Below are 25,392 nucleotides of genomic sequence, written 5' to 3' on the forward strand. Positions count from 1 at the left end.
TCTGTAGTTTTCATATTTAATGGAATATACTTTTTTTCTACTGAAAACAACAGAAAAGCTAGGACCATAATTGTCTCAAGGGAGTAAGCTGAAAGAGCAAAGCAGAACAAAAACTTTGGAGTTTTAAGGCTCTGATGTTGACTTCTCCAGGGGGAGGGTAGGAAGAGACAAAAAAGCAGCTTCATAATGGCATTACTATGTCAGATCTAGGTATTTGCTTAGGAACAAGCTCATTTGTATTTACTTTTCTCAGTGTCAGTTGACAATTTGTAACAAAAATTGACATGGAGAAATAGAGTATATAATGTATGTTTGATTTCATTATACACCAGTATTGTCTACATTTCAAAATACATGAATTTTGTCATTTGCTTTCCTTTTATTAATCTAAACACAACAACAGCAACCAAATCCAACATAAACTGTTAAAGTGGACCATTTTAATGTCTATCTTCCAGCCATCTGTCAGTACTAGCATGCATGGGCTTTGGTAATATTTAGAAAATTGCTTTCTCGCAAATGGCTCTGGCACTAAATCAGAATTCAGATATAATAAAGTTGCCTGTATTTGAAATCGAATTTCTCTAAGATCATAAAGAAATACCTAATGCTACCCCTGCGCTAATCAAGTGTGGTGACCAACACCTCACAAAGTCTGACCGCCATCAAATCAACCTGAGAGGTTGGAGTGCAAGTACTTTTTAAAACTACTTGTGAGATAAATTCTTCTGTTGCCCACTCAAATCGCAAAATAACTCCTTAGACTTAAATACAACACAAACAGATTCATTCTGCATCCAATTTTGGCAACTTAGAACAATTACACTTGAGATAAATAAAATAATCTTTCAGGCACATATAACAATGTGCATTCTATAAATTTAATAATGTAATGTCTCACATACCACATGCTACAGCTGTCACTTTAAGGTCCACTAAAATACAGACCAAAGGACCAAGACTCATATCTTTCAGATATACTTTCTTGTCTACCAGCAAGTATTTCCAGACAGGTTTCCTGTTGATTGATCAGCCTGAGATTCTAAAATCTATATGCTATTGAATAGAGGCCCAAAACTTGCATCAAATGACCAAAAACATGCAAAACTGAGGTGCTGTTTCTGGTACCTAATAAAAGCAGAGGTAGCCCTGGAGTGTGTCTTGGGCAATGGCAAATGCTACATCCTTCAAATGCTTCATCTATCCTATCCGCCATACTCCACAATGCATTTCTTATTACAAGAAGCCTTTAGTTGGATAGCCCTCATCACATCTTAATCTTAACCATAAATTGATGCATATTCATTACCAGGCGTTTAATAGCCTCAGAAGGCTTCAATTAAGCACTGAAGTAAATGACTAATGTGGAGTCTGCTCCCCTGCAGGGAACCTCAACTCAACGACTGAAGGAGGAGGGGGAGGCCTCCCAGAGAACCAAACGCAACTTGAAATGAAGACAAACAGAAAATAACCAACATCACTCCCCTCAGGAAAGCCTTGATCTGTATTAATCAAATTTACTTATAAACAGAGTCAAAAGCATTCAAAAATAAATTGATTGTTTTGTGTGATATTTGGGAAAAAAAAAAAAAATCAAGCTGCATTAAGTATAGGGAAACAGTTTTGATTCAGATATACCATTTATACACGGAACACAGAAATGTTGCCAAGGGACAGGCTGCAGTCCCCTAATCCATTACATATTTCAGGACACTTGAGGATCACTTCAGCCTCCAGGGCATGCAGCAGTATAAGAGCTCAGCCAGATACAGTTGTTACACTGCCATCCCCACCCTGCTCACTGGCTCAGCTTGAAGTAGAAAAGCGACAGACCATTTCAACCACCTTCATTGGGTCCTGAGAATACAAAGTATTCCCAGAGAAAGAGTGACACATTTACAACATCCCTCTTTAGGCTACTGAAGTAATGCTAAAGACAGCTTTTAGAGTTGTGTCCTCGTATTATTCATAAATAGATACTAATACAATCAGCAGTATTGGTGCCATATTCAGATTAAGTCAGCTTTTTGAATCAACTCCAAAATTCGGAACATTAGAAGCAGCCCAAGGGAGATAGATTAGGAAAGATATAATACGCAAAGAAGTTAAAGTTGACTTTTTGGAGAAGATAAATGACATTGGTATGTGGAACAAAATTAGAGCAAGAAATCACAATATTCAAGAGAAAATTAGTGTACTGCTCTACTTTCCTCTCAATCTGTGCACATAATTCCAATTATAACCACTGGGAGTTATGTGCAATAGCATCTTTCAAGTGGAAATTGTACTTTACGTATGCATCTTCAAAGGGATAAACAGATGTATATAAGACAGTTTAAAAAAAAAAAAAAAAAGGTATTTAGATTAGAAGCCTCTCAATTCATTTCAGCAAACAGAAGATGTTTCTTTCGTATCCTGACATCCTTGTTGGTATCTAATGCTGCTGAACCTAGCCAAAGATGACATGTTGATCTCTTCTCATGTAATTTAACTAGGAAGAGCTCCAGTGCTACACAACTAGAGACTGAAGAGACTGAAGGATGAGTTGTTGCAGCCTCCATTCTTGTTTAATACAAAGAAAAAGAAGGAGGAGGAAAAACATGTAGCTAGATAATGGATTGGGATTCTTATCCTACAAAACTCAAAGAAATAGTGGAAATAAGCAAGAAAAGCACAACTGGAAGTCACATCATCTCCACTAGGGTTGCTAGAAGCTTCAATTCAGTATAGGATAATTTTGAATAGCCAGATTTATGTTTAGCATCATTATCTTTATGTTAGAACAACTGCCAGAACAGTTATTTTCAGTTAACAATTTTATTAATACCAGCAAACCAAAATCACATATGATTTTCTATATTCTTAATTTAAAACATTTTTAAAGGTTAGTCTGCAATTTTTTACCATGTTTATAGTCCTTACTACCTCTGAAGAGCTATTGGCCCACAATACATCTCCAACCCTCTTCCTTTTTTCTCACAATCTTTGACAATAAGATCTGTTCCCCATCTTCATCTCAGCCATACATCATTTCTAGTCTGGCATGTTCAGTCAAGAATTCAACTGGTGCAAATAGCTACTGCTGCTAGGAAATATCTCTGGCACCAGATGGAGCAATCACATAACTCTACTTTTAGCTCAGTTGCACTAACATTAAGATTCAACAGACTCAAAAGCACTGCTCTTCAGAATATTGGTTTAAATTACCTTTCTTCACTTACTCAACCTTTGCTGTATTAACGCGTCAGTTGAAGCCATCTATTCCTGTCAGGTTTGTCATCTGCATCTAATGTGACAGTTTGTTTTAGATACATACAGACTTCTTAAATTAGGATTCTCCTTTACGTTAAAGCTGAGAAGCTGTTTGCTTTTCTTTGCTATTTAACATTGAACTGTCATTGCAATCTCCACTACTGAACAGCTAACATCTTTTGTGATGCGTACTGAAATATCTTGGCTTGCCAAAAGTATTAAGGTATAGCTTTACAGAAACACATTCTGTTTGAGACATCTGGAATCCACAAGTTCAGGTTATAAAAAGCATAGTTTACATTCATGTTTTACTTCTACAAAAAGTACAAATCTGAAAGGTAAGTTCAAATTACAAGAATTCTGAATTATCTTTCTACTGAGGCAATTTTCTGTTCATTTGTAAAAACTTCCCCTCCAGGTATACACCTACTATACTTTAATCCAATAAATGGATATCCACATTCTTACACTGTCATTTCTTATTGCCAGTAATTTACCAGGAAAACAAGGAAATTTTTTGCTGTTGTTACATAGAAACATTATTGCAGTACTTGAAAATTTTTAATGTTCAAGCAAAAAATTGCATTTCATAGCTTTTTCTAACTCACATAGATTCAATATATTTACAAGACCTGTTTGGTAATCCTGAAGCTCTATTTGCCACCAGTGAACCTACTTACCTTGCTGAAGTCAACAGTGCTATTTTCTCTGCTCACATCATTTTTGTTCTCAACACAGGCTGGAGCAGATTGTGGGGAAACAATCTGACCTGCTAAAAAAAATACCATTACAGAATACTAACATTCACTTCTATAAATAAAGCAAGATTTAATGAAATAGTTGTTAGAATTAAATAGTGACATCCATTCCATATCAAGTGTATATGAAACATCTAAACATGATGTGTATTTAAGTATACTTAATTAGAATAACATTCTCAAAAGGGAATATTTATCACATGCAGCTAAGAGTGGGAGAACATAACTCAGAAAATATAAGACAATCTAAGATACTGAAGATAAGCTTTCTGTATCAATTAAAGCTTTTGTTTCTTGAGGTACTACACTTGAATAAAGTTCTGCATTTATATAGTTTTGTTTTGCTGTTGTTGTTGTTTTTGTTTTTTGTTTTTTTTTTTAACTAATTTGAAGAGCTGTCAATTTGGGGCAATATCCGTCTGCAAGCTTACTCCTCATTGAATAAAACAGGAGTACTAAGATCCATAAATTTACACATGAGTATAACAACATTCTGATTATATAAACACTACAAAGCCTAGGATAAGAGTGGGCTAATATAAGAAATAGACATTTTGGAAATTAAGATGATTTCATTTCAGTATCGAACACTGTGAACTTGGCATGTATAGAACAAATGTTTTGGCAAACACATTTTCAAAAATTCTTGCAAGGATTTAGTGCAGTACTTTACAGAAGCTTTATAAAATATCTCAATATAAGAAGTGTTTAAACACACCTCAGTCTCATGTAAGCCAACTGTAAGTCTTGTGATCAACTAAATTTTGACAGCAGAAGCTCAAAAAGAAAAACCAAGATTAAGTAACAAAATATATTTTGCTTAATGGCAGCATTACTCCCATGCACAGCCAGAGGTCACGCACACTGCGATGAAGGCAGTAGGGCAGCAACACAAACTAGCTGGGTTGATGAGCCTCTCTACCTTTACTCTTAATGCCCTCCCTGGCATGGCAAAGCCCGCTCGTAGCTCTGAACACCAAAACAAATCAACAGGAAAAAGTACTGCTGTAGCACATACTCAGGAATAACTGTAGAGTCCAACTGGCCAACAATCAGTATCTTGTGCCCAGCATATATTTGTATCCATAGCAAATAAAGTCTCTCATATGACTAAGAATTTATGATGCAAAAACACTGGTTCTGGCAAAAATCAATCCAAACTTGAGTACTAACAAAGACCATATGTTCAAGACATATGACTATAAAGACAATCCTAAGCTAGGCACATTGTTTGGGCAAATCAAAAAGCCATCGTGTACCCGCAGCATCTTTGTTACATCCATTTGTAGTCCAAGCATGTCCTCAGCCACAGTCAGGAAACAGAACACTTTGTAGGATTCAAACTGAACAGGACAACAGACTTGCAAGAGAAACTCAGCCGTGGTCAGAAAACTTCAGTGTCCAGCTTCTGTGAAAGCTGAGCAGTTCAATAATCCTCTCTAACTCTCGCGACAAATTTTCAGTATAAACACTTGCTGACAAAAAGGCTGGTTTTCATCAAAACCAACATTTCATTTCCCACTAGGCAAAAACCTCATGCCACAAATCAGTTTTTAGACTTGTGAAGCATGCTGAGAGATTATCAAGAGAGATTTCACTTTGATTAGAAAGTATAGGCACAGAATCTTTCAAAAATTATTCATAAAAATCTTATTAAATGTAAATATTTCAATTTTATCTCAGATTCAGAACAAAGATAAAAACAAAAATATAAATAAGGGCTTTTGCCTAGGACTACAATGAAATAAACAGAAAACAACAGACATGACTATTATGTTACTTAACCAAGCAGTTAAAAATAAGTCAATATCAGAATTTTTATATGGCAGGAATTACAGATTAATTTCAGAAGAACATACTATTGTAACTTAAAGGAACGTATGCTAAAATAATCTTAAAACTATTAATTCCTAAATGTAACATGGGACAACTTAATCAAAATTGGAAGCCATCAATTACTAAATATGCAAGATCCTTATAAAAGGCCATTCAACTTCTGTTTTAATTAGAGTGTCTTAACTTAAAGTGTCACTACCATTGTTCCACCATCACCTCAACACTAAGTATACCCATACACTACTTAATGCCATTATTTTTTCTCTATTAAGTTTATGTTATAAGAAAGATCCTCTAGCATTCTAACTATTAAAATAATTTCTATATTAACATGGGTTCTGTAGTATTTTGATAGTTTTAATAATGTAACAGGAAAAAAAAAAAAAAAAAAACAAACCTTTAAATAACCCTAAAATAGAAGCCATAAAATTTACAGGGAATATTTCCACCAGGAAGTCTTAATCTTACTTAACTCTTATTTCTTCCTTTTAGAGAGTCCTCCTTGTTCTAAGATCTATACCAATGGAAATATTTATAATAGTTACTCATACTAACATCCACATGATGTTATAAAGATTTTATGCACATGAAAGTAACTTATGATCATTCTGTTGCTAATTATGGATTTACATTTATAGTTTCTCTGGACCCACACTTTCAAGAAAATGAGAACATGAATATCTACATGGGAGAAAATAACTCTGACCATTTGGAACATGGATCATTTGTCATAAATACTGAAGTTTTAACATCGTAAGTTTTTTACAATCATAATCTGAACTGTGAAAATTCCCCTAAGCAGTTACTTTAATAGTCTAAAATGCTAACTTTTAAATGTTGTGTCCTTTTTTTTTTTTTTTTTTTTTTTTAGGGACTAAAGGAATACGTGGTAGGAAATAAAAGTCACTAACAGCAAGTATGTGAAGTTTATAAGAATAACATATGTTCTTTTTCTGTGCCAATAGAAGACCTCAGACTTTGATTTTCCCATATGCTGGACTACAACACAACTTTTACCTTGAGGCAGTAAGAGATGTTTAAATAACTGTAACTTCAGACAGCTTTCTGGATTTCGGAACAACGAAGGTTTTTGTTCTTATTTTTAATTTTACTGGATTGAATAACAATCAAAAAGATACAGGGTAGAGAAGATAGCTAATTTCACTTTTTGTTATCCATATGACAATACACTGCAGAAACACATTTGTTATGAAACAATACAATCTGCAAAATAAGAATCTGCAACCTGATCTCCATGTGATCCTCCAAGAGAAAGTAAGATAAAAAGCAACTGTTTTCTGGAGAGATTCTTACTCCTATGCATGTGTAGTTTATTAAACACCCATGTATTTTGCACTTTAAGTAGGTAGATACTGCACTATGGTGGCTCTCTCCAGGCAAAAATGTCTGAAAAGACCAGACTGTTTTCATACCTGGTAACTTCCTCTGTTCCAGACCTACGAAGCCACAAAGGTAGCCTGAACTTTGTATAAAGTTTCATGTTGACTTAATGGAGACTTCTTTGAGGTGAATAAGAAAATATCAATGGAGTAGGTCCAGAATTACACTGATGGCTGCCTAGTGAACATATGCATCACCATGTTACACTGGTTTTCCCATTCATTGTTCAGTTTGCTAATGCATGTTGGCCAGTATGTATGTGCTTTATCCTCAAGTGCATTTTAATTTCAGCAGCTGGTTGTTTTCTCTGAGTGAAGGACACAATTATCAACACTATGATGACCCTAGGTAACATCAGATAGTTGAAGAGGTACGCAAATGAAGGGGGGAAGCTGTCACACAACACCTGGACTGGAAAAAAAAAAAAAAAAAAAAAAAGAACAGTACACATTTCTTTCCCGATTTCTACTAAAAGCTCAACAGTGACCGCTGCATCAAATCATCTCTGAAATACAACCATGCTGAATTCAAGTTTTCTCCAAATTTTCCTTTTATAATAACCAAACATATCCAAATGTTCAAATGAACATCTGAAGCACTATGTCCAAAACAAGCAAATATACAAACAACTATCATCATACTCCAACCAGGCTTTAAATATCTTCACAATGCTGATCTTCACCTAACAAAGACATTCCTATCTTCTGATTTTAGGGCAACCTCGAATTTCAGTGAGGTCATAACTGAAATGGTATATTGATTCTTCAAATTGGCAGTATGTGCACCAAGCTGGCAAGAATGAAGACATAATCCACCGATTTCTTAAGAGAGGGCACGAAGATAGCAACATCCCTCCTGTTCTGTTCTTCCTTATTCTGCCCTTGCCAGTTCCATTTTAATGTTCTCAAGCAAATCTATATTCATGCATTATATGGCAAAAATATTGTTTTGTTTTAAAGTCTAATGTAATACTTGGAGTACTTATAAAATCTAAAGTTTAAAAGCTGTGATCTATCCTGCATGTCTGTCTACATGAAGTCACCTTCTTTGAGATGTCATCACAAAGTTATTCATATTTTTAAAGTAGCAGACAAATGTATTATCATTGAAATATCCAGCCTACACAAAAAAAGAACTTAATATCTAACAGATAAATTGACACTGAAATGAGTGCTAAGGTTTATCTATGTATTAAAATGTCAATATCAACAGTTTTAATTTTTTAATTATATTTTAAATTGGTATGAAGAAGTGTTGGACTTTTTATCCAGGTAATTTGAACTTGCCAGAGCTTTCACTAGAGCCAAAATTCACACAAAACAATTATGTCATGCAAATACAGACTTTACGTCTGTATTTGATACACTAACAGATATCTGCATTTGCTGATTCAGAACTTCACATTTTGAGATGATTAGTTTTGTCAAATAAAAAAATTACAGTAAATTAAGTTCACATACAATATACTTTTAGTCTCTAAAATTTAAAGCTTCAGACATTGAACTATGAATATTGTATTTTTTAGTAAAAATACAAGAGGTCTCTAGAACGCAAATGACAAATACCGAGTACAATCTATTCAGATTAAAAAAAAAAATCACAGTTAATGGAAAAAAACTGGATGTATCTGACACTTCAAAAAAAATTAAATTGGAAAAAAGTAGTTTATTTTTCTAAACCATATGTATTTCTTCCCATTCAAAAGAAAAAAAAAAATCTGATTTGCAAGCCAACTATCACAGTCTTCAGGCTTTTCACTGTAACTTGTCACCAACTTGCCAAATCTAAATGCACTTGCTGTCCATTTAGACTAAAATTCAAAGACTGAAAAACAGTAAGTTTTCAAAAGTATATATTAAAATTCTAATATAACAGAGTAGTGATACCACCTTCGCAGAGTGAATTGTATATGTATTTTCAGGTCTCTTAATAACACTTCAAATCACACTTCCACTGTATCTGGATAACTACAAGCAGAATTTGGAGCTTGCTAAAAATATACAATTTAAGGGGATACAGAAGAAGTAATTTCTCTCACTGTTCTAACACTAAGCCTGAATCTCAAACATAATTCATATGAAGTCACGCAGTCAAAAGTAAAATGCTATGATTTGCAATTTTACAAATAGATGCAAGATAATGAATTTAAAAAGAAATGGTATCCAAAATAACTCCCCACCCATCAAAAAATAACATCATTCCATTTAAGCTTCTTATAACTGCTGACAAAGATCTGAGGTACTTTTCAATTACTACAGCAAGAAGTTGCATGCTGTCAAGAAACTCAGATGAAGACATGGGTGTACACCTGAAATGATCTGAAGCCCAAGTAAGAATAGGTATTTATACTACCTCCAAACCTTCAGGGAGTTTACAGAACCCAAAGGAGAGGAGATGAGGAAGATACAGAGATGAGATGAGCCTGTTAGGGACAGACACAACAAAGACAGAGCAAAATGAAGAAATACAAAAATGAATGATACAGCTTTATACATATAGATTTACACATTTTATCATGGGTACAAGGAAATATGAAAAAATATATCAAATGAAAGTGTTATTAAATACAAGTTATATTTTAGTGATATAAAAATCTGTGGATGATATATTTTGATTAAAATACATACATTTGAAAAGAATATAAAGAAACATGGTACTGGATAGTTTAAGCTAGTATTAACTAACAGTGGGCCTGCTGGCCTGCTGGCACTGCAACCCAAGTAGGAGCAACCCATATGGTCCAAAATCACCACTGGTAGAAATTTGTTACATATATAGCATTCACTGTGACCGGCTCCTAAAATGAAGGTCACATACCTAGAAATGCCTTCCTTCCTTTTCAGGGGGTTCCAAGTTATGCCCCTCTGTCTCCATATAGTTCAACTGACATCATCTAAATTTCACATGCTGTAAGCTAGTACTGGCATAAATGCTTGACCTAATGCTTAAAAGAGATAAGGAAATTGAGTAGAGTGAAAAACACCATCGGAGAACTAGTAATTTAGACTTACTTGGATACTAAACCTTACTCTTCTTAATCAGATGCCAAGCATAGACTTACATGACTCTGTGTATGCTCATATTCACAGAAACAATGAAGTCCAATTTAACCAAACATACCAACCAAAATAACTTGAATGATGCTTGAAAAAGAACCTGTCAAAGTAAATTTCTCCAGCAACTTGCTCAGTTAATTCTGAAGACCCTTAACATGCCACTGATTTCTTCAAACTCTTTGTCAGTTCAATAAACAACAACTTAGAATTTCAGAATTTCTCAAAATCAAACATGATGTGTGGTATAAGAGAGTTTTTGCACTAATAGTTTGTTCAGATGCCAAAGAAGCAGCAGCAGTTATAGTTGGCGTATATATGGAACAGAAAACATGCAAAAGATCATACTATTACGGATAAGGAACACTTCAACAATGTGCATGGAAACAATTTACAAGTCATTAATCCTGCCATACTCCTCTCATTTCTTCAACTTTAATCAGCAAAAGTTCTGCTAGATCCCATTACATATCTATGCACACACACATACTCTGAAACCTATATTAAAAATGAAATAGCTAATTAAATAATGGAAATGTGTGCATCATGAAAATTTTGTTTCTTAGATTAATTTTCATTGAATCTGCTACTTTCTCATGCTTCATATACTTAAATTCTGAATTGTAGAACATTTTAGAGAAGTGGAGAGACTTGTGAAATTATTTTAGCATTCCTGTGGTACTAGTAGAAAAGTGCTGTAAATTTGCAATTGTGTTTGGCTTTTCAGATACCAGAGTAAAAACTCTATTAATCCCCATAAAAATAGGTTTAATTGCTTTTCAACTCAAACTTTTTATAGGTTTAATAATGACAAAGATTCCTACTGTTAACCTACCTTTTAGAATATTTGTGCTAAAATTACTGGAACCCTCTACTTGGGGTATTTGGTGTCAAATTAGACTTGAATAGAAATATATTTTTTGCTGCTCTTATGCCAAATTTGACTGTCACTTTTTATTGGAACATCAAAAGCAGGCTTTTAATTCTCACAGTTTTGATGCTTAATGAAAAAGTGAAAGTTAAACACAGCATGGTAGCATTAAAAATGCATGGTAAATGCACAGCACTCTGACATCTTACCCCTGCAGAAGATGTGAAGAAAAGCCATTGTAAACAAAAGATAATACACTAAGTACAAAGCAAATTAACTAGATGGTCTGACACACTCTTTAAGAAGGGGAAAAAATAAAAATAAAAATGGAGGGAGTACATATGTACAACCATCTTCCAGCAAAGATATCACAGTGGACTGACAGTAGCACAGCCATGTATGGAATTTAAGATCACGTCTTCATTTCAGACTTCATTCTTGAATGTCTGAAAATGGAGACACTGGTAAACTACCATGGGTAAGGAACTTGGATAAAGAAGGGGTTTTGCACCTTCAGCTGTACCACATGGCAACTCCGCTGAATCATTTATTTCACAAACTACAGGCTACTGAGGACTGTTATCAGTTAACCTGTCAACACTAAAAATAAAATTAACCAAACTGAGAATCTCCTTACAGCCAGAAACAGTAACTTACTCTGAACTCATCTGAACATGGAAAAATTAAGTTGTCCTTCTTAAGGTTAAATGCATCTCTGGGCTGTATATGTTCATCAGTATTCTCTCTCTACATCTTTAATAATAAGGAGAAGAAGAGTACCACTACTGTTCACAATACATGAAACATCTTCTGGTGAACTTACATTCTACACAATATTTGTGCACAAATGGGTATAAATAGGTGAAAATTATGCCTTGATTGGATTGTACCAGTATGTTCTCAGGAAATGAAGAGGTGTCTCTCAGCATAACTAACAAACAATAGCATTAGATGTTTGTAACTCTCAATTTTGCTTTTCTCAATTTATTTACATATTTAGCTCATTTTTCTTACTTTCACCTGACCCAGAGTTGTATTGTAACAACTCATTTTTGTATCATTAAGAGAAGCTTGTACACACGTTCCACAGTAATCAGAAAAGAAATATGTTGCTGCAGTGAGTATAACATTGTAGCTGAACTCTATCTAATATTTGGGTCATGAGGCAATGGCAAGAGAAAATGGTCAGAAGACTCAATTCCTGCTCTTGATGCTTGTAATGACAGCAAAGTTCCTGAAAGATGAGCATCTCAGCATAACATCCACATAATTTACACGCCATTTATTGTGGTAGGCTACCCAAGCCAGAGAAATAATTAGCAAAGTGCCAGAAGAGGCAGCAGTCCACGTGCTTCCCATCCCTTTACTCCTGGAGCATTATGGTAATAGTTGCCTCTACAGCCCATGAGATGTTTATCTGTGGTTGTCTTAAAGAGAAAAAAAGATTGTTTCCTTGGAAATCCAAAAATTTAGACTGAAGATTTATTCTGTACTAAAATTAGCATAATATTTACAACTCAGATAACAAAATAAGATTACAAATTTTTAATAGGTGAATGGATAAAAGAGAGAAACTCAGAATAAATCAGCCCTTCTTTGTTTTATCGTAGGGTCATCATCTATTTTGAAGAGATCAATGCAATAGGGTCCCTAATATGCAGTAGCATTTATGGAATGCAAGCAGAAGAGTAGCACTTCAATCTGATTAAAAGACATCTGTATCCTAAAAGACCTTTTTTGGAAAGCTCTACTGTAATTTAGATAAAAGGCTGAATTATCTTGTACAAATGTTCTACGATCATTTAGATTTGTTTTGTTGTGTTGGTCTTTTTTTTAATCTTAATGTAAATAACATAACGTAAGTGGGTGATTTTTTGAACCAGGGGTTCTGAGAGACCTATACAAAAGCACATGAACAGGAATTGTAGTTTTTCATCATGCACAATAAAGACAAACAAACGAAAACCTGTAATAATATGCAATAATACATAATAATACTTATAGAATCACTTAACTGTTGAGTATATGAAACTAGTTTTTTTAACATGCTACCCTGATTCTGATCAGAATCTATTTCTTTGAGAATTAAATAGAGATGCTGAGGTTCACACACACAAAAAAAAAAGTAGGTAAAATTGAGAAGTTTCTGAAGTGAATTGCTGCATCAGTTCCACTAACATATAGAGGGAGTTAGTGAAACTGAGCTCATGATATTTTCATATATCATAAGGTCTTTTTAAGGCGATCCACTGCATACTTTTATATAAAAATTACTACAGAAAGTTTGAGGATTGCAAGCTTCCGTCTTTTCTCCCACAGATTATGAGAAAAAGGATTGCATTTCTTTACAGTTATTACTGAATATTTGTTTAAGGCCATCAGCAAAAGCTGAATAAAATAAATAGGAAAGTTTTAGTTTGAAAGTTGCATTAAAGATGGGTAATTATCCAATGTATTTTTACTACTTTTGTGCATACATACAAAAGCTCACATCTTAAAAAAAAAAAGATTTCTCTTACTCTTGAAATGACATTTTGACATGATTAGTACGATTCTATTTAATATCCTTTTCAGATGAAATTGTACATTTCCTTTTAGGTGTTACAGCATTCCTCAGGGAAGAAGACAGAATTAGAAGTATTAGAAGTTATTAGAACTTTACACAGCAGCAAGTGAAACTAGTAAACTGTCCCTGAAATCAAAGGTAATCTTATCTCTGTAATAGACAGCCCCAAGTTTCCAGACCAAAACTCATTACAATGCTCTCAGTCTCCTTCCATCCTGCACCTCACAGCATACACATTCCTCTTTCACCCTGCAACTTCTCTGTGCTTTGGATGCTTCCTCATCCTCCCCCTCCCCTCAGGTGGCAGGTGAGCTCAGTACAGTCCTGAACAGAGACACAGTAGGATGGACTAAGAGTTCACTATAACCAAGGCAACTTCTGGAATAAAAGTCACTAATTACTATCCAGTGGTGCTCAGACTAAAATGTCCTGGGTACTGTGATTATACTTGATATGGAGGCTCAGTAATTCTGTAGTGCATAATGCCAGTGAGTTAACTGAAAATATCTGCAAGTTTCATTAGACGTGCCTGTTTTTACATAAATAAGATGCAATAAGAAAATATTTTCACTACAGTTATGTATAACAATAAGCTCATAAGGGCTTCTATAAAAAGTAAGAAAAAAGTGAATATTTTCCTGTCAAACCATTCTGCAGACTTGCTCATTCACCTTCATAAGCATAGTTTTCCAATTACTGATTTTCTGAAAGAATTATGTACAGCTCTCGTTCTCTCCCCAACAGTGTCTTGAAAATAATTTTCTCAATTTAACCTCGCAAAGTAAACTATGAAATTTGAAATTTCTCTGCATACAGTGTCAAGCATGTACTCAAACAGACTTGCACTGGGAACAACATCCCATACCAATTACATAGGACAGAATGACACACTGACAAAGCTAACCTGCCTGCAACACTTGAGCTAGTTCAGCTGGACATCTCCGCACAGCACTGAGTTGTTCCAGATATTTGAATTTCAAAGTTAAACAAGTCTGTTACTAAATGTATAAGAGGAACCACTCTCACATATAAAAGGTTCTATTTTTATATAGGAACTTCTCTGAGCATAATCACTGAAGCTCAAACTCTGGATACAAAGCACAAGCAATACTGTACAGGTAGATGTTACTGAAAGTTCAAGATGCAAAATAAAGTAATACATTACCATTTTTATCCATGGAATGTGGCTCAGATTGCTTCTTTCCAATATCAGCAAAGGATCTCACAATCGGGATCCTATTGCTCAGTTTCTTCTGGTTCTGATGGTGATGCTGTTTCAGTAATGCCTCGTGCACTCTATGACGAACATCCTCACTGAGCTGCCCAGAGCCCACCTGCTGGTCCAGAATCATATCTGGAAAAAAAAAAAAAAAAAAAAAAAAAAGTATGTAAACACAACAAAAGAGGGGAAAGACGAATAACTTAATTTCAAAGAAGTTGCAGTAACAAGTTAGTAACCTACAGGATTATAAATCAAATATATCTGTTCCTTTAGCACAACAGCATTCAATGGTATGTTTTATTTAAATGTGTTCCACTCTCAGAAAAAAAAATAAAAGATATTATTATAACAAGGTCAGTACCTCAAAAATGTTGGAAGTTCCCATGCCAAGATCACCTATGAAGCTTGGAAATCATTTCCAAAGCATTCCCATACATAATACTTTTAAACCCAGGATTATGAGGTATATAAGGTGTCCTCTCCTACAATAAACCAGTACCTTATTTGCTACAAAGAACTGTCTTGTGAAAAGAAGTAACTTTGGGGTTCCTTTCATACTTACCACAGAAGATCATAAAACACTCTGCTTTTTACAACTACATTATTTTTAGTATAGTTTGTTTTCTTTTTTCTTTTCTTTTCTTTTTTTTTTTTTTAAATGAGATAAGATACAGGAAATAACCAATAATCTCTCTATTCCCCAATGCATATGTCCATGCAAGAGTATCACTATATGGATGTGTGAGTAAAATTGATCCCTATGCTAAAAAAAAAAAAAAAAAAAATCAGTCACTTATGCAGTCCACTGGCAGAAAATGTTCACATACTTACATTCAAATATATTAAGAGATAAATTATACATTTCAAATGGGAAAGAACTGTTGAGAATTTTGTAGGATTATTTTAGTGATTATTTAGGAGTATTCTATTAGAAGCAGTAATAATGCATAATAGAAGGAAAAAAAAAAATCTATATAAAAGCAAGTAAAACAGCATTTAAGTACACAATGTCCTTGCATATCCATTAGAAGAAACTGCTGCACAAAAACAGTGATATAATAAGCTGTGTCAAAAACTTCTTGTACTGAAAATTCAGACAGCTCGCAAGTCTGTGCTGGAGTCAGATTGATATCTACCAGTAAACCCAGCAGCAAAGCAAGCAGAGCAAAGAAAATAAAAAACAGATGCACCATCAGTAGAAACATAATTTGTCAGGTCTGCGATAATTGCCAACCACAAGAGAAAAAATAAAAAGCATTAAATAATTATATGCAGAGTTTAATTACTAAGTCAACTACCGACATCTACATTAAAAAATAATTATTATAATTTTTTTTAACTTCTCAGCATCCACATAAAAATTCAGTATGTTAAATATAGCTACTTTGAGAGCTGAACTACAACTACATATTTTACTTAATGTGAAGAGGCTCCCAACAGCTCTTTTATGTCAACAAACACAAAAAGACATGGCTAAGTTTACAGACAATGCATGAGTTAACAGATGCATGAGATGTATCCGCATCTCATCATGGAGAGGTACTGACCTATCAGACATCACCTGTAACCCTCTCCAGCAAGTATATTCTACACAGTATTAGCAAATATGTTGACTGAATGAACAGTTCACATCGTGGAGTAACACTACCTGGGTACTGTGACCTAAACTAATACAGACTGCCTAGGGAGTTCTTCTCCTGGACAGGTAGCTCTGTGATCCCTGCCAAGATTAAATGAGTTTTTCTCTATTACTCTACACTCTCATGGAAGAGACAGAGGCACAGTAATAAGAGAGCAATATTCAAAAGAAAGAGTAGCACAGATTCAAGAGAAAGTGTTCAGTAGATTTTCTTCAGAAGGAGCAAAGAATAAGAACAGATTTGCAACACAAGGAAAAAAAGCAATGAAAACACCAGCTCCAAGAAAAGTATCCATTTTCCTGCCCAACTTTACTGGCTTTTGAAAAACAGACTCTTATCCTCAAGACTTTAGACTATTCTTTTCCAACAGGCTCAGTACACGAATATGTGCAGTACCAAAACCAGACCAGCAATTCATATGAGATATAAACTTGAGAGGAAAAAATAGATACTAATCATATAACCTGGGGCATTTGGGCTAAGGCACAAAGTAGAAGATCCTAGTCTCCGTTCTTTTTAATTCTGGTGACAAAAGACAAATTGTACAAGATGTGAAACCAAGGATTATCTTGAGTTGCTCTAAGGCAACAAAAGAGCTGAATGAAGGTCTCCTCTTGTACAGTCATATTTAGAGTTGTGATCATCACCTTTCTTACAGATCAATGGAACTCCACTTCTATATTGTCATTCCTGGAATTACAGTGTTTTGCATCTTAAATATTAATGTCTTTTAAATTTGGAGGCTGATGTCGATATTTAAGATGTTCCACTATAGGACAGAAAATGCCAGGAAAAAGAGAAAATCATATCCTTATCCTCTTTTTTGCCAGGATGCTCTGCCAGACTCACTAACAGTCTAACAGTCAGACAACAGCTGCACGGGGGTAGCGGTGTCCGCTAGTATAGTGATCAATTATTTGTCTTCCAAACTGCGAAAGAAGTGGTTTTCCTTGAGTTGCCAGTTTCCATAAATTCCTGCTTACTTCAGCATGTCTGCCACTTTCACTCACCACAGAGATGGCTATTAGACACTACAGCTTCCTTGCAGTGGATGCTGTACAAGGACATGCAGCTAGTGCCATGTGGTGTCATCTTAGTTCCAAACAAACATGAGCAAGAAAACACTAGAGTAACAGCTTTCTGTCTGTTTCTCCAGGTTCACAGGATGCCCATCAGTTCACAGGAATACTTCAGGCAGCTCCCAAGTAAAACATACAGTAAATTTATAGAAGAAGAAAGTGCACTTCTTTGGCAATAAAATACCTTTAAAGTAAAACAATAGCATCTAATAGAAAAAATGCACTGGATCTCCCTTCTGCAGCATTGAGTAAACAAACAAGATCTGGAGCTCTTATTTTTGAGCAGTATACCAGACCAAAAAAAAAAAACCTAAACTTTGAATTCCTGGGCCTATATTCTTCTGATATAGATTGCTATTAACAGTTTACAACAGGAGAAACTGAAATCAGTGTCTACCTGTGAGGTTGCTGGTATTTACATCCCTCAATATTCCAAATTTTATAACTGCAATTGCAGGGCAAAACGAGAGATTAATGACAAAAAAAAAAAAAAACAGAAAAAAAAACATGGGATTTTCTGTGCATCATGACTGCAATGACAGCTGACTACAAATTCTAACTTAAAAGTCAAGCTTTGTTTGTTTTGTGCTTGTTTTCTTTCTCTTAAAGATGAGGAGAGGAAACAGCAGCAACCATAAAGCAGTGCTTTATGCAGAACATGCAGATGAAATGCTGTCTTTTATCCTAATCTGTCATTAACCTGTACACCATTACACATTTCCATAGTGTGTCAGGCACTAAGAGCTATAGAAAACTAACAATTGAGATTCTTGGGCTGTATTTATGATTCAAGACCTGATTCTGGTGTTTACAACAGTGATTATAAATGAGCTATCTAAGCCAGTGGATTTAGCCTGTTCGTCCAAAGAAGTAAAGCGCTCCACTGCACTGAGTGCCAGATTCTATTTTCAGCTCTACCTGAATTTGCTTTATTCAACTTCTCAGCTGAATTACTTGAAAAGGAAAGAGGGACAGTGACAAATGTCTGTTTTTCAAACTAAGAGTCTCCAACTTGAAGAGCAAGTACTAGCGTGTTCACAAAATATCACACAGAGGTCAAGGCTAATATTTTCAGCTTGAAGCTCAGAGAGAAAGAAAAGTTATAATGTTAAAACACAGTGCTGTCCTAACATCTCACAGTGGATGCTACTAAAAGAACACTGTAGATAGCACAGGACAAGGTATTTTGTATCTGGATGTTGAACAAGAGCTATGAGTGACATTGGTTCTACACATACAGAAAATCGTAACTGAGATTGACTTGTGCGATCTAAAACATTCCCAAACTTGGAGTTGACATGGGAGAAAACAAAAACAAAAAAATATGCCATACAACTTAAATGTTGGTGAGAGATTTACAGCTTACACACAAAGGAATAAAACCTGAAAAACGCTTCTCAGTGGAGGTAATCACAGCATGGCAAGCTGTAAATAAAGCAAACAAACACAAAAATATGTGCAAGTGAGAAGGTGAAAGCTGAACAAAAGCCAGGTACAGGGTCAAACTGAGAGAAAAAGATTGCTGACAGGTAATCCAGTGTTTTGTTGCAGTGTTTGTAATAAAAGCTAAATTTATCATAAAAGCACTGACAGAAAGACAATAAAACGTGAGCACAGCAGCTGAAGCAAAGGAAATCAGTGAAATAAAATCTGAACTGGAGCCAGTTTAAATAGATCATTATAATGGAGAACTATAGCTTTCAGCAAACAAAGACAAAAGAAGACTTGTTCAAATTAAAGCTTAACATGATACTACTGAAATCAATAAAATTGCACACTTGGTATGTAATGCCCTGAGTTGCTGAGCAGAGTCCAGTGACCTCAATCACAAGATTAAGCTGTTAAACAGATTGAAAATTCGATTGTGAGAAACATACACAAAAGACTGCTTGGAAAAAAACAAACAAAAAAAAAAAAAACAAAATAAAAAACAACAGTTATATCTGCATTGAAAAGCATGGGAATATTTAAAATTATACTTCAAAAAATATTAAAATGATTTTTAAAATAAATAGTACTTTCTAATAATTCAAATGCGTGCAAGTCAAAGCATCACCAACTAACTCAGGGGGCACAGTCTGTATTTGGAAAGGCTTGACATTTGTTCAAGGTACACTCCACACAACAACAAGAAAGCGCAAGATTTATGATTCATGATTGAATGTATTGCCATTAAAGGCTGGACCAAACAGTTTTTGAACCAAATGATACAAAATGGCATCATATGTTAAATGGAAGAACCTTTTAAGTTCATTCAGTGATTACAATTGGAGAAAAAAAAAAAAAAAAAAACAGATGGTAATTTCAGAAGCTACATGGTTTCAAAGGAACTAAATGAAAATATCAAAAGAGAACATTTTCATCTGCCAACTTGAACAACACAGTGGAGCAGGAGCTGCTCTCTAATGGTGCAGTCAGATTCTGGCAAATATCTCCTTAAGAGACAAGTTCCAAAATAAACTGTTTTGATTACATAGATTTTTCAGACTTCCTCTTAGCATATGTTCTATACAGAAGTGATCGATAAAATATTACTACATCAAATGTTCAACGGAATTCCTTGCGTATGCAGTGCTAGCTTACTCACAAAGGAGCCACTTCAAAGACATTTTTTAAAAAACAAGTCACATTAAGAAAAGAAAAAACCTAAAATATACTTAAAAGTACATTTTTAACACGACATATTTCAGCAGAAGAATTGGGTCATTTTCAAAGGAAAAAAACCAATGCATTAAATTTAAGAACAATTTGAGAAATGTCAGGAATTAACATGCTCTTTTCCCTGCTTGATTACAATGTTGGAAATCATCTCAGGAGTCTCTACTGTATTAAGATATTGCCTGTGAATTCAACATCATGAGTATGAATAAGTTCTTTATCAACAAAGAAAATTGGGTATCTGTTCAAAGAAATTTTCAGCCTTGTAGATCAAGTCATTTTTTAATAAGAGTTGGAAAGAAAGAATCTAATCAAGAATGGGCAAGCTGGAAGACAGGATGATTTAAAAATTCTCACCATATCATTGGTGCCAAAATATTTTTATGCAGAACTATCAGAGTTTCCAGGGATGAAATACAAAATGTTCTGAGAGCCATACAAACTGTATAAAAGATATTTTCTAATCTGTAGATTTTAACCACAAGCCCATTAAGATCTTAAAACACAGACTTAAATGGGAGAAACTTTCAAGAGCTAAGTGCTGGACTTTAAATGCTTATTCACTAAGGCATTAATAGATTAAAAGCCTTGACCAGAACAAACAATTCTTTGTCTCAATTTAGCAATGTAGATTAAGTATAACTCTTTCAAGGATACAAAAACTGGTATTGCATATACAGTATAATTTGAAATTGGAATGTAGCCCAGATAGCAAGATGTTACCAGCAAATACAAATACATAACACACACTTCTACCAAACAAAAAAAAAAAAAAAAAAAGCTTTAAAATCAAGTAAAAAGAAAGAAACTACATACAAACAACTAATTTGGTTGTTGTTAAAAGATGAAAAATCGTAATGCAGAAAGTTATCAACAAATGAAATTTTAAACAACAACAACAAACGTACTATTGAGCTGTCAATCAGAAGCACAAGAACTGAAGTTAATATAGGGAGTGAAATGTTGAAAACTACTGAAGCCAATAGACTAATAGACTAGGAACCATTTCTGTCAACTCTAACATTCAGGAATGTCATACACAGTTTGACAAGATATCAACTCTGGAGTTTGAACTGTATAGCACAATACATAGGATCATATCTATGATAACTTCTGACATTGAATAGCAACTTATTAAACGAGATGGGAAAAAGTTTCCTGAGAGATCTTGCCCCATCTTCAGCTCCAGAAGTAATTTATATAGAAAAAAAGAGCAGACCAACACATTATTTGGAATTATCACCTTTCTAATTTATCCAGCACATGTGTCATGATGGCATGCTTGCCACTACTACCATTATGATCATTCGTTACACCAGTCCTGCCTAATTTATAACATACTGTGCAACATGCCTTTGTAACATACTGTTAATACTGGAGAGAAGGACCTCATACATATCATTATAGTAAGAAATTGCAAAGCAACATGCTTGAGGAAGAAAAATACAACACAAACAATAACAGATAAGAGCAAATAGAATAGGAATTTTATTTATAAAGGAAGATAAAACTCCTGAAAGAAGCTTAAGAACAGAAGAGGGGTAATTTATAAAATGATTCACTCACAGTAAAAGTCTGCTGAAAAACTGCTTAGAAGAAAAAATAAAAATCCCTCATTGCTTATTGAACTGGCAGTGGAAAAATTCCTTTCTCAATTACAAAAACCCTTGCAAACTTTATCACCTTATCATAAAGATACACCTATCACTAAGGTCAAATAAAATAAGCAATAAAATACACACACATCTGCCACAATGTGAGGTGCTTATGAGTTTAAAATAGCACACAGTAAATCAGGAAAGTCATCTAAAGCTTCCTCTCAGAGAGAAAAAAAAAAAATCTAGGCAAAAAAGAAAAATTTAGATATCCCCAAAGCAAAACTGACTCAAAATAGCATTACAGTTACTCATCCAGTTCTATACCAAGGGACAACCTACACTTGAGATGAGTTTCAAACCACAATTAGTAGTGGGAACTTGGAGTTCTTGGACATATTAACTAAAAACAAAACAAAGCAAAAACCAATATGACTACAGCTAATTAGGAGTTAAGAGACTATAAATGTATATTTATTTTGGTTTCACTACACAGAATTTTCCTCCTGGGGGATAGAGAACTTTGCTGAAGTTATAGTTTTATTCTGACAATTCCCGCATGAATAAAAACAATTCTGGAATGGATCTCTCAGTGACTATAGAAGTAGCTGAATGACTTCTGGATTAAAAACGCACAAACTCAAGCTTGAAAATCTTTGCACACTATTTATGCAAACAGTAATAGAAGAACACCTAACAGCTGATCTGAGCACTTCTTGATTTAAAAAAAAAAAAAAAAAAAACAGTAAACCAGCATACTGATAAACACCATTGTTCATGCAATCAGCTGCTTTTTGTCCTTCATGTTTAGCTGCTATCATTAACAAGAAACATTTTCAAGCTCTGATTCATAGACCATGATTCATGGGAAAGCCAGATCTCAGCGTACAGTGGAAACCCACACAAGTTTTTGCAGGTTTGAATTTATAATATTTTGTATCAGTTTGACATAAATAATGTAGGAAAGGTAAATGCAGAGAGTAGCAAATTTTGTTTCTACTGTTAAATATAACCCATTGAACAGCATCTCCCTTATCTGATCTTTTAAGTAACTAAACCAAATTATATCTGACACCTGCCTAGACTTTCATATCATCAGTAGAACAGTTGTCTTCATAGTTCTGATCAATGGAAAGTTTTCTTGCACTGTCTTTGGTATTTTTAAATCAACAAAAAAAAATAAATTCTGTTAACATATAGCTTTATTTAATATTGCCTAAACTAATATTTGTCTAAAATGCTATACAATATATAAATTATATAAAATATCAGAAACATTGTGAAATCCAGTAAGATAGAAGCAAGGTAAAATTTTTAATTACGAAGATATAAAGCAAGTTATACAAATAAAATAATCCTCCATATTGTTATGGAGGATTTGGAGCCCAATAACCATAATGAGCATGAGACCAGCCCTCACTAAAAGTAGAGAAACAGGAAATTAGAGACCTCAGATGATAAAATAGTGTCACTTTTTGCTCTGTGTCTTCATTGATGGAAGGAACAGAAATTTTTAAACAGAATCAAGAATACAGCACTAGAAGCTATCTAGGGCACATTAGAGCACAAACAGAGTAGCATCACTTTAATAATGGGTTTTAAAGATCCACAAATATATTTGTTTACAACACATATTAGCTCTGCCTTTATCAATTGAAGAAAACTTATTTTCTCTTGTCTACTAACAAAATTATTTATAAACAATCTAATTCAAATTAGCAGCTTTATCTGCAAAGGGAGAAAAACATATCATACTGCACTTGATGATTCTAGCATAGCCAAGCAATCACCTTTAAAGTTTTAGGATTGTCTGAGACTGTATTACACATCTGTCTACACTGCCCCTCACAACCTGCTCCATTACAGTAACAAACATACTGCCAGCCTCCTGCAGTAACTAATTCATCTTTATAGGAAATACCAGGAAAACAGGAAATGGCATTCAGTCTCATTCTCTTATTTTTGGGACAGAAGGCTCATGCACTACGTTTGCTTGATTTCTACTTCTGTTCTCAACAGCTCTAGAATTTGACCTGCCAAATTCACTGAAAAGAAATCATACTCAACTTCAGATAAAGTAGATACATCTTAAAACTTGTTGAAAAACTTGCACATAAAAATACTAGTTCTCACCTAGTTCTTAACTCAGACATTTTTTAAATTGGTCTGATTTCATCTTGTACAATTATAATGTATCTTCCTTTATGATTTGTTTGTTTTTAAGCTAGATTGTCTGCAGTTAGAGTAACAGTAGCTTCCGTTTGTGGAAATTAGCACAGGCATAATTCACAAAGTGATGTGGCATTACAGCAGCAAAGAAATTATCTGTTCTACTGAAATATATTCTTAGTGTGCTCTCTTTTCTGTTTTAATTCTCTCTCTTACATAAAAATTGACTCAGAAAATAGTAAAAACTGAAAATGAGAAAAATAACGCACCAATTGTGTCTGAATTTAGATTCTACCACATAGAGCAAAATATTTCCAAGACTTTCTTGTAAGCAACAGGTATCTTGATTCTTGTAATTAGTTTTCATAACTATTAAATGCAGCATCAATACATACCTGCAATTTCTTCTATGGAGTTAGCTCTCATGTCCAACAAAACAGTGCCATTCAGGATACAGCTTCTCAGCTCAAACAAGCTATGAAGTGACAGTGTGGCAACATATGGTTTGCTCCACCTTTCCCCACCATCTTCTACATCTTCTTCAAACTTCAACCACCTGTGCAAGCAACCAATTTTATAACTCCAAATAACCAATTTACAGCCCCAAACAACCAATTTTACAACAGTATATAAGAAATACGAAATGCATTACTTCCATGGATATTGCAAGAGCACTGTTAAACTTGTCACAGAGATGAAGAGAAGCATATTAAGCAATAATTCTGTATTTTCCAAAAACTTTGAGCTATTCTCTACCATAAAATGATAATGCTATGACAGAACAAGAACAATTGTGGAAAGAGAAAGAGAAGAATTTGTTGTAGAAAAAAATAAAAGCTATACGTAGTAAGAAACACTCAGTACTAAACACAAGTTTATAATTTGACCACCACAGAATAAAGATATATTATTCATTTAAGGTAACATATATTGAGATTCCATGAAGTGTTAATGCATCAATGTATTCTCACCACCTTAAGCTTTTCACAAGTCAGTGATATGAACTTTTGTTAGTTGTTTAGCTGTACTACTCCACCTAAAACAACAGTAAAACATTACGCAAAATTTAAGCTATTCTTCATTTAAAAGTTCAGTCAATTAAAATGAAAAACCTCACAGGCACATAAATGTGCAAGCACATGCAGACAGAGTATACATATTTGTGTATCGTCCAAGCCCTAAAATATGGTCCTTACTCTGATAGAACCACCACGTGAATGATATGAAACAGCCTTTAGAGTTCAGAAATATAACTGCATCTATTTTATGTCTCATTTGGCTCTTCTTGATTT

General features: G+C 34.2%; 1 protein-coding gene across 1 annotated transcript in view; it reads right to left on the reverse strand.

The window, feature by feature from the left end:
- SLC4A10 (solute carrier family 4 member 10) overlaps nucleotides 1–25,392 on the reverse strand; it is a 120,124-nt gene that overhangs the window by 40,394 nt on the left and 54,338 nt on the right. The window contains exons 5-7 of the mRNA XM_085227694.1: nucleotides 24,496–24,656; nucleotides 14,903–15,091; nucleotides 3,933–4,021 (exon numbers count right to left, since the gene is read on the reverse strand). Of these exons, the coding sequence (XP_085083820.1) occupies nucleotides 3,933–4,021; nucleotides 14,903–15,091; nucleotides 24,496–24,656 (439 nt within the window). The remainder of the gene's footprint in view (nucleotides 1–3,932; nucleotides 4,022–14,902; nucleotides 15,092–24,495; nucleotides 24,657–25,392) is intronic.

This window comes from Meleagris gallopavo, chromosome 7 (assembly GCF_905368555.1).
Source record: "Meleagris gallopavo chromosome 7, MGAL_WU_HG_1.1, whole genome shotgun sequence".
NCBI lineage: Eukaryota > Metazoa > Chordata > Aves > Galliformes > Phasianidae > Meleagris > Meleagris gallopavo.